Below are 17,177 nucleotides of genomic sequence, written 5' to 3' on the forward strand. Positions count from 1 at the left end.
AAGTCTTCCAAGAGAGACTCAGAAAACAAGAAGTCTGTCAGCTTGATATCTATCCAAAACAAAGAGGTGGAAGCTGTAACATGGAACAGTGGACGTCTGGATAAATATGACTTATCTGGGAAGAGTTAAAAAGGTTTTCATAAAAGGAAGTCCTGCCTCACGAACATAAGGCAGCTCTTTGAAGGGATCAAAAAACACGTGGATAAGGGTGATCTGATTGATCTTGGATTTACAAAAGGCTTTCAACAAATTCCTTCACCAAAGGCTTTTAAGAAAACTAAGCAGCCATACCATAACATGGCTTAGAAGTATAAGGTGATACACATTGGGGAAAAAAACATTAATTCACATATAAAAGTATGTGCTTTGAACTGAGCAGCAACAGACAAGATTTGAAGATTTTGAAAGACAATTCCAGGAATACATTAACTCTGCAGTGTCTGAAAAAGCAAATTCGGAGTGTTGGGGTTAGCAACTAGAGAACAAGACAGATATCATCATGTTATTGCACAAATCCCAACCTTGTCTGCTCCCTGAAGCATGTGTGGTGTTGCAGACCCTCATTTCAAAAAGGACTTAGAACTATAGAGGATGTAGAGAAAGAAAATGAGGAGAATGAAAGGTGTGAGATAGTAAAGCATGACTAATTATTCTATTCTCTCTTTGAAAAAAAAACAAGTAGATATGCAAAATGTCTGTAAAATAAGTGCCTGGGAAGTGTGCCTGGGGTCACAACTGGTCACAGTTTTCCTTGATCCATGAACCAATGGACATCAAATGAATCTGTAGGATCCAGATTCAAGGTAGAGAAGGTGATTATTCATGTCAGTATTTAGTTAGGGATGACTTCCCATGCTAAGCTAAAGATACTAAAAGTTATGTGGGCTCAAGAGGAAGCAACATCCAAAAGTTCATGGAAGAGAAATTCCTGGTACATAGTACAGAGCTGCCACATCCAGCTGAGGAAATCTTTGAGTGGAGGCTCCCTGGGCAAAGAAATGCACTATTTTCCATGTTCCATTTTCCATCTATTATCAGGGAAAACATTTCAGGATGGATGGTCTCACTTTGGCTATTCTACAAGTATGGCTATTCCTACCTTATCACAGCTCATCCAGGCTGTTGTGCTGGGTTTCTTGACTGGCAGTTCTTGAAGGGAGATGAGCAAGGGGAGGTTTGACCTGGAAATGTTGTAATACAGATCTCATCATACAAGATTAGATTGAAGCCAAAGCTTTCCCTGTATTTGGGCAGAGATAGATTGATTTTGAGTGAGTTCTGCCACTTGTCATTTTCCCAGTTTATAGGATTATTTGTGACATCAAAGTTTTATTACTTGTTGCCTAAAACTGAACCTTTAGGTTTTAGTGAAACAACAGAGATGATGGGAGTGGTGAAATGACTGTAGTTAACATTAGCTTGAAATTTTCCAGTGTATTTTGAAAATAATCTCATAATTGATGCAATTTCTTTAAGCTCTAGAAATTACAGAGACCGAAAAGTCATAAACTCCATTATGGACTCCACTTTAATCTTGATGTCCAGTTTCTGACCAGCATTCAGAAATCCCACAGGATGCAGGAGTGTACAAAAAGATATGAGGTGTATTGAAAAGCAAAACATGCTGCAGCATAAGCATTTAAGAAATTAATATAAAGCAACTGGGAATTGTTAAGGCCTATGGAATGTTCTTTGAGAGATTAAGACATAGGAAGCTTTGGGCGTCCCCATCATGGGAATAATTTAGTTACAGACTTCAAATGGTTTACTGCAGAGCAAAGAAGGAAATTAGCCCTTAGAAGAAAGCAGCAATTTGTTTGAAATTGTTGTTAGAAAAATCTCTCAACATGCTGATGAGACAAAAGTTATTTCTCCTATTTTTTTTCTCCTATCAGGATCACAGCTCTTGTCAGTTCAAGCAAAGAGTCCTGTATCACTTTAAATGTACCAGGTTAAAATATCCCCAAAGCTTTATCATACGCCAAAATCAAACAGATCCTGGTGTTCTGACTGGTCATTTTTTCAGCTGAGCAATCACTAATCAAGGTTGTTCTGTTCTAATATTTTGCACAGTACAGTTATATGGTCAAAAGTGGCAGAGACATCTGTATCTAGTACAAATTCCCCTCACAAATGTGAACATCCAAATGCAGGGGTGATTAATTTGATTTCTTCAATAAGTATATGAAGAAGTTCAGAAGCAGAGATCAGATTTGATTATTCTCCTTTTTACCGGAATGATAAGAGACTAATACAAGCTCAAAACACCCTAACAGTAATTAAGCATTTCATCACAAACTTGTAGCATTTGAAGGCCTAATAATTATGTGATAAATTCTGCTCAAACAGATTTTTAATTTTTGTATCTAACAGAGTGTCATGGAGCATTTGTTGCAGCTATTTACTGAAGAGTTTTATTGCCATAAAATCTATAAATACTTGTATCATTAGCTTAAAATGAGAGAATTTTGTCTAAAGCAAGATTCTACCTAGAGAAAGACTAAAAATCTGTCTGCTGTTGCACCATATCAACACTGCAGAAGATAATAAGCAGTTAGCCACCTTGAACTCTTTCAAATGAGGTGTCTGCACTCAAAGGTTGTCTAGCAAAGTCCCTTTAAAGGCCATCCCCTTCCCTAGTATGGGTTCTCTGATGGCGTTTTCCTTAAGTATTTAATTATATGGCAACCTGTGCCTGTTTTGCTTCTCCAGAGCTGTTGACTTGTAGTCAATAAAGCAAGCATTTTCCTCCTACTAAATCCTGTTATTGAGAGAGTGACATTTTCCTTTGTTTGATCAGGGATCTTCTCCCCACCCAGGCTTTGTGTTACCTTAGTGTCTTAGAGGACTAATGAAGGACACAGGCTCCTAAAAGTCTGTCTGCTTTTTCCATGCAGAATATTTCAGTTTGACAGAAGATCCTCTCTCTACCTTGATACTTTGTCTTTGAAGCATCACTCAAGGGGTCACTTAATTGACAGATGCACTGGATAGGTTTAAGCCCTCAGTGGTTACCCTGCTGCTTAGATGCAGAGTCATGTAATTTAAATGATGAGGGTTTCCTGTATCCCCAACATCTGTGACAGTTTAGAACCAGCCAACGAGCAACATTTCAGAGAGGAAACACGGAGTGAATTTATACTGTAAGAAGCTGTGTCCCAGTACCCTGGGTCTCAAAGCAAAAGGTGTTTCTTTCAGAAATGTGTGCAGACATTAAAGACTGCTCACCTGCTGAACACTCTCCTTTAGAACCAGCATAGTTCAAAATGCAACGTGATTTAAGGCAGGCTACCTGACTTTGGGCTGAGGTGATAGGAGATAATGCTGTTCAGTTGTTAACACCCAGCTAGAGATGTATTCATCCTGTGCTGAAGAACAGTCACCTCTTAAACCACCCCAATGAATTTGCTTTTTTTTAGTGCTTATAGTAAGGTTCCCCTTTAACAACACAATGCAAACCATCCATTGATAGCATCTGTAGATCTGATACTTCATTTCACTAACCCTCTTACCTTTTCTGGTAGGAAAGGCAACAGGCTGCATAAGAACAGGTAATATTAGGGTCCAATAGTACAATAGTAGTCAGGTCATCGCTAAATTGCACTACATGTTAAGCTATACTGAGGCCAGAGAGAAATAGAAAAAGAAGAAATTCTATGACAGGGAAATGATAAAGTTTTTTTCCTTTTCCTTTTTTTTTTTGCTTGCATGCCTGCAGTGCTGTAGAAAGTACATGCAGAGCAGAGATGAAAATCCTAAAGCCAGTTCAGTCTAAGTGAATCGGTTATTTAGAGGATGTATATGGTGTTTCACTTGAGATTCTGCTTGGAGTGAAAAGGCAAGAAATGAGTAAATTAGAGTTTAAAACATCTGGCACGGTTTACCATTTTACCAATAAAGTAAACTTATTTCCCAAACTGTAACTCTTCTTTTTGCTGTTGTTTTGATTTAGCTGGCAGGAGAGTCATGTTTAAAGCCAACCTTCTCTGCCTCACGGCAGAGTCTCTGCCTGCATTCCCTTAAGCTCCAAGTTCACTTACTTTACTTTGAAGGTGGGCTGAGCATCGGAATCTGACGAAAGAGTGGGCTGTGCCCTCAGTGCGAGGGAGCTTTTCCATTCCCCTCAATGACTACATTTGCTCGTGCAGTACACAGCAGCAGCAACAGTGTGGTGCTCTGGGTCTCCAGCTCTGCCCGGCAGACGGATCTGCAGCTCGCTGAACATCTGCAAGCCAAGTTTTTCATGTTCTCCCGTGTGTGAATGCTGCCCAACTGCACCAGGAAAATGGGCACAGGGGATTATCTCTGCATTGCTATGAGCGGAGGGGCGCCGTGGGGCTTCAGGCTGCAAGGGGGCAAGGAGCAGAAGCAACCTTTGCAAATCGCCAAGGTAGGAGCATGACAGAAAGATGTTGGAATTTTGTGGGCACGGATGACAAGACCATTTTGTTTAAATCCATCCTGCTTCCAGGGAAATGGTTGATGTGGATCTTGTTGTGATGCTTGTTTGAATTCGCTAACACGTTTTGCAGAGATTCTACAGGTGCTGATTCTGTCGGTTTCTATAAAAAGGGATTATTACTTTTTGGTAGCTTGCAAGTGTTGCAAGGGTTTCGTTAGATGCTGAGTGTTTCACTTGTGACATGATGTGTGCCTTTGAGCTCCTGTTGCCTTCGCTCTCTGGCTTTGAGTGCACTCGGCACATCGCAAAACTCAATCTCATATTAGGAAATGCTGCTTCAGTCATCTATTTATGATAGTTTTTCTACTCTGGTCATAGAATAAATACAGTTTTATCATGAGAAAATGTTCTTACTATTTTGGGAATCCTGGAAAGCATTACACTGACTTATCTCTGGTTTTGGAAAGTTATCCAGTCTCAGAAGCAGCTTTAATAGATGCCAAACATCCCCTCTTATATTTCATGAGCAACGCTGAAAATTACTGGGCACTTTACAAATTATCTGCACATATAGAAAGAGGGCAAGACTGACAGTAGACGTTTACAATAAATTAAAAAGAGGAACTTGTAGCCCCAACTTGCAGAAATAATTTTTCAGACATAGTTTTGTTAAAAATCAGTGCTCACTCCAGTGCAACAATGAAGATTTGTTGGTTATTAAGGCTTATGTAACTGTATGGAGCTGCATTCTGTTCTCATAGACAAGAGGGACAAATTTTGTCCAGAGCTCTGAGCTCAGCAAAATACCACTGGCTGAAACAGTTCGGGGACTGATTACCAGCCCGTGAGCTCTGCCTAGTTAAACTGAGAGAGAGAACTTAAAATATGCCTTATCTCCTTCCAGTATCTTGATAATGCAGTACACTGAGTGTGTTGGTTTTACTTTGATACGGTATTTTAGATCAGTAGTTTAGTATTTAAGCTGTAACTTTCTCAGGCTGTCAATGCACTTGGTTATTAGTTAATTTTAATTTACTGTATCAGTTAACTTTTTCACAAACAGCAAAAACAATAAATCAACCTCATTTTATAGAAGGCACTTTTAGCTCCTCTTTCAAGAAAATAACATCTTTCGCTATTCTTTTCACTTATTTCCAGCCTATCATATTAGCCATATCCAGTAACAGAACTGTGGTTTATTGAGGGTCTGAATAATTTTTCTCATTCCTGTTAAGTTTTTTGTTTGTTTTTCTATGTTTTGCAAACATGGAACATGTTCATTTTTTTCCTACCGGTGGGCAACTGTTGCTGTGCAAGTAAAGCCTCCGGTACCAGATGGCAGTGGACTCCTGCCATCTAGTGAAAACTTGTAGCTAGAACTTAAAAAATGGTGAGCAGCGGTAAAAGGCAAGTGGCCTTGATTACATGAAATCAAAAGTAAAAACCACAAGATTCTGACTAAACTTTAGTTTTTCTGATAAAAATGATCTGTTCAAGGGTGGGTTGGGTATTTTTTTTTCATGTCCACATCCTAGACTGGGCCACTTGAGCCTGGGAACTAAAGGCTGGGACTTGAGGTAGTTGACCTTACTTCAATGTATTTTCAGTAATACACAGCATTACTGAATATTCAATAATACACAGTATTTTCTAATGGGAAAATCCCCAGGAAAATAGACTCACATATTATTTAGAAAATAATAATATGTATTTTTAGGAAAAAAAAATCACAGGTACAAGTTTGTTTTCTTGTAAATGAAAGGAAAGGCTCCAGAGGGGTTGCTTACCCTTGTCAGAGTGGAGGGAAGGGCACTCAGGTTCTGGTCATGAGTGGAGAAGTGATTGTGATATAAATGTAAAGTGGAGAGGGATATGAAATAGAAGGAAATGAGATAATCCATTAAAATATGTCAGGACACAAAATTCTCAGATTCACACTACCTAATCTTTGATTAAGGAAACATTGTTTTTAAAGCTGATGGGATAAGTCACTGCAGCTCACTGCCAGAAGCAGCTTTTACCAGTTTGTTTTATGCATTTTTAAATAGTTTTATTACATTTATAAAGAATATGTAAACCATTCCCCCTCTGCCTAGCTCCTAAAGCATATATTCAAGTAGCATTCCCACTGAAATCCATGAGAGTTTTGCCTAGAGTATAAATTATTGTCTTCCATTACCATGAAAAGTGTTAATGGAGAGATAAAGACAAACTTTTTACCAAAAAATATCCCAGTACTTCTTCACAAGTACTTTTGCAGATAAAACAGGCAATTTTCATTAGCAAATAATTTTACAACCACTAAATTAGATTCAAGACCTTTCAGTAGTTTGTAAGTGTGAGATTGCTACAAACGGATTTTTCTGAAGTATGAGAAAGTTTCATTCTGCTTGTCTATTTTAAACCCTTATTCAAGATATAAATTTGACTCATTTTCTGTAGAGGTATAAGAAGTATTTAACAATTCTCCTCCTCTAAACCCTGGCTCTCTACACCAACTTACTTTGTGAAGTGTGATAATGGTGCAAATAATTCATAGAAACTTATTTTCAGTTAAAAAGAATTTGCATATTCTATATACTGACACAATATTAAATAAAGTGTTTTAAATGCTATGTCCAAAGACACACTGTGCTAATAAAGTTATCTAATAAATGGATGTTATTTAAAAAAAAAAAAAGTTTAATCATGAGTCCAAAGCTAAGGAAAACAGTGGCTATGTGTATCCCTTCACTAAATCATGTCAGTGCTGTGCTGTAGGATGGCTTTCCCAAAGCAGGAGATGGGAAATCTCAGTGTAGCAGTGACCCTAGAAGGATAAGTATTCAAGATATAGAAAAGCCAGGCAATGCATTATGTCCTTTCCATTTTGCCATGAGATATATGAAAGAATATTGTTAAAATGAATATCATTGTGGTTTTTCTTCTTGCAAATTTCTTTGCAGTTTTTAATTTAAAATATATACAAAATAATGGCTGATTTTCTGAACTACCATTTGAAAGAAAGTCCTGTGACTTTTTCTATTAATAATTAACATTAGTTAACAGTAAAGTTATATCCTTTAAGAAGCATGTCTTTTGCAACAGGTAATTTAATGGAGTTGTTTAGATTAGATTTATATTCATCTACAATGTGGCTCTGTTAAATCATCTTTGCAAGACAGGTACATTATTCTGAGCATACTTGTTACCTGCACCAAACAGTAATTTGATGAATTCATTGTTACTATCTGTCAAAGTCTTGGTAATTCATGTTTGGGAACTTAACCAAATAATTATAATATTTAAGGGAGGCAAGTTACATAACTCTGACCTATAAGCACTTCAAAGGAAATCCAGATCAGTGTCCTAAAAGTAAAAATGAATGGATGGAGGAGAAGGAGGCTTCTCCTACTGCTTCCCAAATGGTAGCTTTACCTTTGGCGTAGTAAGGACATGTGACAAGTGGCTGCCTGGTCATTTTAGACTTGTGCCCTTGTCCATCAACATGCTCAGATTTCAAGTCTCAGTTTCATTCTTTTGGATTCATTGGAACCTGAAACAGAAAGTGAAACTCAAAGACTTGGGAATAACCTGAACCAACAGTGTGAAAAGTAATATCTGAATATGATTACTTAGCATTGGATATAAACAGAGGTGGGCTGTGTTGTGGTAGTTTGGCTTTTTCTCTGTGTTTATCCAAAATACTTAACACATACAGAACAACCATAGGAGGTTTTCATCAACTTGACCTCTACATTTTGTCTAGCAGAAAAAAAATTAGGGGTGAGAGATGTTAGCACAGTTATGCTTTGGATCCTGAGGTAAGGCAAAACACACCACTGTCCCATATATATCTGTAATGTATATATAAGCAAACAGTTGGTATATCCACGAAAGACATCACAGCTGCTGGGTTTAAGGAAACCCTTTTAAAGTTGTAGTCATGCCCTTACATTGCTCCCACTTGTGGGCAGGTAAATGAGGTTGGTGAAAGGAGGATCTTCCTCTCCAGCACTGCTTGGAGCTGCAGTTCTCAGCAAGCTGGGTGAAGGCTCAGCTCTGAGCTAACACCACCCTGCTGACCCTGCCTCGTTTGTATCACTTAACATTTTAAGCAGGATTTGAGCACAACTTTATGCAATAGCAATCAGCAGAACAAGTAATGTTTAAAACGTTCTATTTGAACATTGGCAGCAAAGGAGGGGAGTCCAGAGTCAACCTACATGATTTTAAACACAACTTGCCTTACTTGGCCTGTATTTAAAACTGTTTGTTTAAATTTGCTGGCTAATACATTTCCAAACATAGTTTGTTTTTGCAGCCTGGACAGACTCTTATTCTCAAATTCACCCTTCAGACCATCTGACACAGCTGGTATTTGCTGATATTCAGAAAACTCTGTAAGGCATATTTACATATTCTTTCACATAAGGAGTTATGTGGAAGATTGTGGGTTTATCTTTCTTTTCTGGAGAGGATTTTGACTGTGTTACAAGCCTTGACCCAATTTAATAACCAATACATTTTTGCACGTGTTTAGATGACATAGTTCAGCTTGTATTTAAGTAAATTACCAAACTTCCATTGACAGACTGGAAGAAGCTGGGCTTTCTGGAGCTTAAGTTAATTTATTTTGCAAAACAGAGGAACAAAGTAAGGTTCCCCAAATCTAGCTAAAAGAGACCCCTGTTAAATAACTCTGTTCTGAAAAATCTGCCAGCTCTAGTTGGAAAAATAATGAATAAGAATATCCATACACCTTAACCAACAAAGGTTTACATGTTCTTCTAAAGGTTAGGGCTCTGTGTTCCCTACTTTCAAGCTTTTGCATTCCAGCCATTGTGCCAGTGGAAATGTTTAGCACTGGAGTCCCATCTAGTTGTTTAAAAGCTGCAGGCTGAACTAGCACATGAGTGTATACCCCATTTTGGATATACAGGACTACATACCAAGCTGGTTTTGGCATGTTTCTCACAGTATTTAGCCAAATACAAGCATGTTTTGGATACATGGTATTATTCATTTTGCTTATTTCCAACTGATGCTTTTCCAGCTCTCACGCTAGGCGAGTTTTCAATGGAATAGAATGAACACCATAATTCACACTGATTTAAACTAAACAAACTAAAAAAACCAAACCGTGTATTCCTACTAAATTAGATTAGCTGCTTTGTATAGAGCTTTGCTTCATTTTGTACTTTCTTTGCTGGAAACATTTAAAATACACTGCAAGACATTATTACTTGTCATTGTTCTGTATTTTCTGCCATGGCATTCTTATTGTGAATGTGAATGTAATAGTAAGACTTCTGGCCAAGTTCACATTAAAATATCACAACAGGAAATGTTATTTACAGAGTCCTCTAGGATTGTGTCTGATTGTTTAAGAAGACACAGCTAACAATTTGTGCATATCATGGAAGGCTTTTCTTTCAAATGCAGAACTCAGTGTTCTTCCTATTTGCAGCAGAAATATTTAGAGCAGAAATTACTTTAAGGGACCATATTTCATAAGTTAAATGCTTAGCACTCTATAAAGGGAGAAGGATTAGCAGAGATAGCTTCAGCTTTAAGAGGAGCAATTCTGTGCATCGAATTAGCTACAGACAGAAATGACAACATTTAGACTGCAACCATACTCATGAGCACTGGCTGGAACAAAACTGGCAGTTAAAAAAACCCCTGGATATCAGCTTGAAGGTTTTAAATTTCAAACCTAATGTACACAAGTTACACAGTGGATTTTTTTTTTTTCCTTTTCAGTAATTTATCCCATCTGCACCATTTCATTAGAATCTGTAGGCCATAGTCAGTGGGAATTTTAGGATCAGACTAACACACATTTAGACTGGAACACTCGAGTATGCATCAAAATCAAAGTGCTGTGTTTTGATTACCTGCCAATACAACCTGGTGTTGAGTATGAAGGCCAAAAATCTTCAAAACACCTCAGGACCTTGCTCTCAGTGGAGGGCTAAGAACAATGAAAAGTGGCTGTCTCTGTCTTATCTGGGGCTTATGTGGAAGGTAAATTCTAACAAAAACCTGACTCTAAGCTTGCCAGAGACAACAGGTTTAGACCCTGAGCTCTCTACAATGTTCTGCAGTCCTGGGCACAGCACAGACCGTCCCTCTGTTATTTAGCAGGGAAACTCTGTCTGCAAGTTGTCATTCTACTTTATAGAAATAGATTTTTAATGCTTTCAGTATCTTTCTTTGTTTTACATCTCCTTCCTACATCTGGGACTGGGCACTGAATGCATGGGTAACCTTTTGCTTCAAAAGAGTTATGTCATCCTGGACTGAGTAGCTGTGGAATCATTATTTTATGAATTTGCCTTTTTGTAAGTATATTTTAGAAATATGGTCCTGTTTAGGAAACTGGACGCTTTGGGTTTTGAAGCATGTTTTATATTACAATTCATTAGCAGATGAACTGGTGATGGGTCAAAACTATGAAGAAAGTAGATAAACTGTGGTGTTCTATACTGCTGGTTTCATTTGATACCTTCTCCATAGCATAAACATGCCACGTATGGCATAAATTGGTGCAATATTGAATTTCTAGAAAGTTCCTAAAATAAAAATAATGTAAGACACCATATGTCCATTGTGGCTCTTGACAGCAACAGAAAGAAAAGCAAACAGAATGACAGGGGAGCATAATTTAATAAGACTAAATTTGCCCTTCCTAGTACTCTCTGCCTAATACAGGAATACCAGGAGCTGTTTGTTGTCTGATAGCAAAAAGATGGCAAAGCTGAAGAACTGTTTTAAAAACCTAACTGTTGAAATTTCACTAAAGGAAGCCTTAACAGAGGAGTTACTTTTTGCCCCATGAACTCATTGGGAGCTTTGCCATTGACTTCAAAGGAAAAAGGATTCGACCTTAGTATGTATAATATAGTGCAGTTATTTAATTGGAAGCAGATATCATGAATAAAACTCCTCATTGGGAAGAGTGTAGCAGATTTTGTTATGGATCTATTTAGTACAGATTTCGGTGTCTAGCAGAAGTAATTTCCTTCTAAGGAACAAAAAATCACCTTAGACTTTGCGGTATTGTGATAACACGGTTATATAACGCAACTTTTATTCAAGTTATTTGGCAATTATTGGATATATTTCTTTTCCAAACTGTTTTGGAAGTCTGTGTGAGGACAAAGGTACTCACTTGAACTGAAGGCATTTCAATCTGCTTATTTGTAAGAGAAAGAACTGATTGCTAATAGTATGGAGTAGACTGACATCACTAGAAGGTAGAAGCCATGAATTAAAGGACTGATAATGTATCAGTGTAAGCTAAGGAAAAAATTTATCTCTCAGTTGCAAATGTTTACTGGTTGAAGGCACTCCTAGTAACTGCCCTCTCGCTTTCTTTAGCTGTGCAAACAGACTGACCTGTGTTGGATGAATGGTATTCCCTAAACAATTTAGATTTCAGGGCTTTGCTAACTCACCTCATTTTGCCTGACAGCTTGGACAACAGTCCTATGAGCAGTTTATCTGTCAGGTTTGAAGTGTAGAAGTCCCCAGGCGAGGAGAGGAAGGAGGAAAGGGAGAGGAGTGCCAGGCAGCTGGGGGTGACACTTTTCTAGCAGGCACAGGTGTGGCTGGACAAGTCTGTAACTCCTTGACACACTCACCTTGTAGATGTGTCTCCAACAGTTTAAGTGGCATCCCTTTGGAAAGGTTCTAAGGGTCCTGCTTTTCATCTGTAAAAAAAAAGCACCATGGAGAACTGTGCAGCAATAATTGCAATTGTTGTCTGTACCTGTGTAACAGGAGGTGTTCCCAAGATGTGCTGCTATCAAGGGGAATTACATAATGAGGTCTGACATCTTTATTCATCCACCACCACTGAAACAGTAATCTCTCTACTTACCTTTCTAAATCCTTGTCTTCTCTGCCAGGAATTCTTGCTCTGCTTTCTCTCATCATTCTCACTGTAGTATTTCTATTTAAATATAAAAGTACAGACACTTAAACATCAGTTTCAGTGAATTCACTGCAAATTGTGGGAAAAAAATGCCTCTGACTTCAAACCTTGCTATTTAGTTAGAATAGTGGCCATCACTTCCACTGATTTTCCTTTGGACTGAAAGAAATACGGGAAACTTTCTACTTACACAAACTCTCTCAGCACAGAAATTTCTGAACTACTAGAGCTTAACAGATGTGGCTGGAATAGAGTGATCAGCATTTTGTTCCACAAATTACATTTTCCTATTTTGCAGAGATCACTTCAAAGGCCAGCTGCCATAAGCCACTGATTTAATTACAGAGGATGCATATGGAAGTAATCTGAAAGGGATAAATAGCTTTCTTTATTATCATGTATTCATAATGAGCTTTCTGCTGAAATAATACTTGCAGGATGGATAGTGTAAGACTAGCTTGCAAAATCCTTCAAATTAGGAAAAACTATCATTAAGCATGGATGTTTTAAGCAAATTCCAACATGTGATAGTATTTAATGCCTAAGATCCTCATGAAGGAGCAGCTGTTAGACATCATTCATAGCAAAAGAGACCAAAGTTTCAGAATTGTTGGCTTTTCAAAAAAAAGGATATCTAGGAAATTAGAAGTGTTTCACCTAAATTGTCAGCCAGTTGAATAAGTATATTATGCTGATCAATATAAAATAAGCCATTCACAAAAGTGGAGAGTTTCATTATAGAACGCATAGTAAGATTACATAATTAGCTTTTGAAAAAAAATTTAGTATTAAAGTTGTTATCTCATGGTATTTATACTGTTAGTCAAAATCAGTCTTTAGATGCATTGTGCATTTTTGGGGGTATCTGAGGGAAGGTACCTGACATTTGAAAACCACAACTAGGACACTGTTTCTTTGGAGCCCCCCACAGCCCCTGTGGTAAGTAATTTGCAGTGTGCCTTTAAGTCCACTTCAAATAATACCCTTTTCATGATACTGACATTATTGATTATCACTAGATGGTGCTCTTCACAATCCCCAAAATCATAGGTAAGTGAATGTAAAGAGAGTTCCACCTTGGAGGAGTTTTTGTTGAGAGGTTTAATGTTTCTTATTGAAGCTGAAAGTATTGTTCAGCTCAGTTCCCCTCAGACCACATAGCAGAATTAATGCCCTCAGGAAAATTTGTATTTGTTCCAAGTCAAGAATCACAGAATATCAAATTAATCAAAATCACAACATCAAATTAGTAATTCCAAATCTTCCTTTCACTTCTACTTATTAGTCCCTGCACACAAATAAAATGTAATCCCCTTAAGGAGGGCTCCATAAATTTATCCTAGGGTTTGACTTGTGGTTTCATAAAACTACAGTTAGGACAAATTTTGATCTTAGAAAAAACCTGACTAAAAATTATTTCAGTCATATTGCAGAAGAAGGAATCAGTTGTAATCCTTTAAAGAGAAAATAAAAGTATTTCTGCACCTGACACCACATTATGAACATTGCATAGTAATATCACACAACTATTTATTACATGCAGTGAAATAATAATTAAAAAGAGAATGAAAAATATTATCTCAGACCTCAGTTCCTTGCAGCCCAATATGACGACAGCCTGAGCAGACAGGGCTGGGAGCCCTGGAGGTGTCTCAGGACCTCTCCCAGGTCTTGCATCCAATTTAAATCAAATTTTGAGCTGTATTAAAATGGTGGTTTTAATAAATTCCTCATTATCCTTTCTTTGCCCTCACTTTTAGTCATGACTTCAGCCTGTAACACTAGATCTTCATTTTACTAATTTGATTAAGAATAGACTAACATGAAGTACACCAAATCCAAGACTGCATCATTGACCAGCCATGGTGTTGGAAATCTACCTGAGTTTCGCAGCTTAAGCCCATTTTCACTCAAAAGATCAGTAGTACAGGTGTGATGTAACTATATTTTTCGTGGTTGAATCTTCCTTTCAAGGACCCTGATGCAGCTCCTAAATGTGCTACGTTTTTAAGTCAGTTTCCATATTTCCAGGATAATGTTACCAAAGCATTTCTGATTTCATGACACAATTTGTGACTACAGAAGGGGTTTGACTTTAAAGCCCCTTGTCATTCTGTTTCAGTTTTCTTCCTTTATATTTACAGGAACTGTGAGAAACAATCCAATGAATCTTAATGTAGCGAAAGACCCATGAATGCTTCTTTTTCTACACTGGCTAGAGCAGTACAAAGGCTACAATAATTAAGCCTGAAGAGGTAGTTAGGGTTGTGGCCTGTCATTTTGTTTAGAGTTACACTATGAACAAACAGAGCACTGAAATGCATGGCCTGAGAACAATAGTACCCAGCCCTGTACCAGCCTCCTGGGTCACTCACTGCTTGTTTGCTTCCAGGCCTGATTTGCATAAGAGGACTGGAAAAGTTGCACAGGCTGGGAATTAGCACAAATTGATATGGGGTGCTAATTGACTCAGGCAGAAACTAAAGATGCTCTGACCTGTTCAAATCAGACTTGCATTCAGGCCCCTGGATTCCTGCATCGTCCAGTGCTGAAGAATTAAACCCTGGCATGGTTCATCAGCTGCTGGGCCCTGGGATAAAAATAGACAGGCAGAAATGGGATCATGTTTTAGCATAATCAGCTGAAACTGCAAAGGGTGGGAAGGAGCCCTTCCTCTTATGGGAAATGCTTTCTTTTTGGCTGTTTGCATGTTGCTGTAGGCAACGGCAGGGCAATCGAACTCACCAAAAATGAGACACAAACCAAACCTTTCCCTAAAACCTTTTACTGCCCTAGACCCAAATAGTTTTTTAAAGGTTGAAAAATACTCATTGTTCCTTGTTTGTAGGCAGGTATGGTCCATCAAGAGCAAGGAATATGATTTATTTCAGTGACTGGATCAAATGTGCCAGATGCAGACCCAGTGACTGACAGCTGTAGGAGTCACCTATTGCCTCAGCCCTGTGCAGTGCCTCTCTTGTCTGATAAACAACTAAAAAGCTTTTTCCAATAGCTGTCCATCAGATCATTATGACAAGAAAGGATATGTTATGAAATCCTCTCTGCTTTTAGAGGCCTGTAGTACCACAGAAAGCAGTGTTCACCCATGGGGGTTCACATAATCTCATGTTATACCTGTATATCCTTTAAAACAAAAATTGCACTGTTTAGTTTAATTTAAAAGTTTTCATGAACTTTTGTGGATTTCTTCAGTTTTACATTTGCAAGATGCTCTCAGGCCAGATATTTTCACATGCTTGGGCTTCCTTTTGGCCATTTAACTTGGCTCACACAGGCCTTTTGTACCTCTAGTTTCTCCATTATTTGAACAGATTTAGTCCCACCCTACAGCAGTATCTCGAATACAGATCCTGACACAACTGCACTTGGCTGGTTTTGACTAGTTTCTTCCATGCTAAAAGAATGTGCAATCCTCTCTTATCATGGTGACATTAAAATGATTTTGCTGTGCTCTTTCAATTAATTATATAAGTTAATAAGAAAAAAATATGTTTCAGGACAAAATATTAAAGAGAAAATGAAACTGGACACTGATTCTAACACTGAATTTAATTTATGGAGGTTCTGGCCTGTGACATCTTTTTATAGACTACATCATCCTTAGAAAGTGTGCTTCCCAGAGAAACTTGAGGAGGTACTTGCAGTTCATATAATAGAAGCTTTCTCTCAAAATTATATTAGTAAGAGGTGTCAGCAAAGTCTTCTGAGGCAATCTGAGTCAGTTTATCATCTTTGAGGTGAAAAAGAGCACTGTACATTTTCACATTCCTATTCAGTTGCTTAAAAGGTCACTCCTGATCGTCAGTTAGTTTTAAAATGACTCCTTACATCACCAGCATGCTGAAAACTGACTGTAAGAGTTTGTTAAAAAGCTAAAATCAGTGCCATGAGATAAGGAGTTATACAACCTATCAATTTTCAATGTACACAGTAATTTGAATTGTTGGAAAGCACTTGCTCAGGAAACAAATATAAAATTATGGAACCAATTCACATAAATGTCTTTTCAGTTAATACCTGAGCCTTCACACATTCCTCCTGGCCTCTACTCCCTTTGTTTGGTGCTTGGCATTTGGGAAAATGCTGCAGATCAGGGCTGACTTTGACATTACCAGGGGCTTCATTACACTCTTTGGAAAAATCACCGGTGAAAACTATGCTGTCATATTGCCAGATGTTCCTTCAGACTGCTTTTTCTTTCAGAAATAAGCTCTGAAAGCAGCACAGTGCATGAGAGGAGAAGGCAGGGATGTCCATTTCCTCTTCTGCTTTTGTCTCGTGTTTTAAAGTTAGTATTTGACATTTGTTGGGAATTGACACACTTTCCATAGGGAACTGTCGCACAGAGTATTTTGGATTTGTAGCTGCCAAAGTCTTCATTTCAAAAGTACTTACAAAAGGTGCCTCTTAATTGGTACAAGATGCAGTTATTTGTTGCTTTCCTATGCAGTTTTCAGTCTAAAAATCAAGTCATGAGGATGTGGCACAATTTAGGATTTAAACATTGTAAGGTTACTTGGAGTTCCACAACAATGCAGCCAAGTCAGATGCATCATTTAATAGGTGAAAAATATGCAGGACATCTTGGAGCAAAGTTGGAGCAACAGTAGCCACGCAAAATGAAAAGGGATGCTGCTATCCTAGAGTAATACAACTAAGGCTATCCGAAATCTTTCTATGACCACGTTGGGGTGAAATCTGATGGCAAGCAGGTTTGTTATAGCCACGTGTTAATCTTCTTGAGCAGGATGAGTTATTAAATCCTTAAAATGAGCAGCTCTTTCATGTGCACTTATATTTTCCAGATGTATGATACAGTCAAGATTATCCTGT

At 38.0% G+C, this 17,177-nt stretch overlaps 2 protein-coding genes across 5 annotated transcripts in view; one reads left to right on the plus strand and one right to left on the minus strand.

Annotated features, from left to right (window-relative positions):
- Positions 1-17,177, minus strand: part of SEC24D (SEC24 homolog D, COPII coat complex component) — a 95,834-nt gene that overhangs the window by 52,411 nt on the left and 26,246 nt on the right. The window contains exons 3-4 of one of the 3 annotated variants that reach the window (XM_041398921.1): positions 12,270-12,341; positions 12,031-12,099 (exon numbers count right to left, since the gene is read on the minus strand). The gene's annotated coding sequence lies outside the window, so the exon portion shown is untranslated. Of the gene's footprint in view, positions 1-4,040; positions 4,145-7,819; positions 7,866-12,030; positions 12,100-12,269; positions 12,342-17,177 lie in introns of those variants that run through there. The other 2 variants (XM_041398923.1, XM_041398922.1) reach the window with 2 other exon arrangements.
- The window catches only part of SYNPO2 (synaptopodin 2), a 78,357-nt gene continuing 65,450 nt past the window's right edge, over positions 4,271-17,177 (plus strand). For both annotated transcript variants that reach the window (XM_041398920.1, XM_041398918.1), the window contains exon 1: positions 4,271-4,390. In XM_041398920.1, the coding sequence (XP_041254854.1) occupies positions 4,286-4,390 (105 nt within the window). In that variant the 5' untranslated portion in view covers positions 4,271-4,285. The remainder of the gene's footprint in view (positions 4,391-17,177) is intronic.

This window comes from Onychostruthus taczanowskii, unplaced genomic scaffold (genome assembly GCF_017590055.1).
Source record: "Onychostruthus taczanowskii isolate IOZ18803 unplaced genomic scaffold, ASM1759005v1 scaffold150, whole genome shotgun sequence".
Taxonomy (NCBI): Eukaryota; Metazoa; Chordata; class Aves; order Passeriformes; family Passeridae; genus Onychostruthus; species Onychostruthus taczanowskii.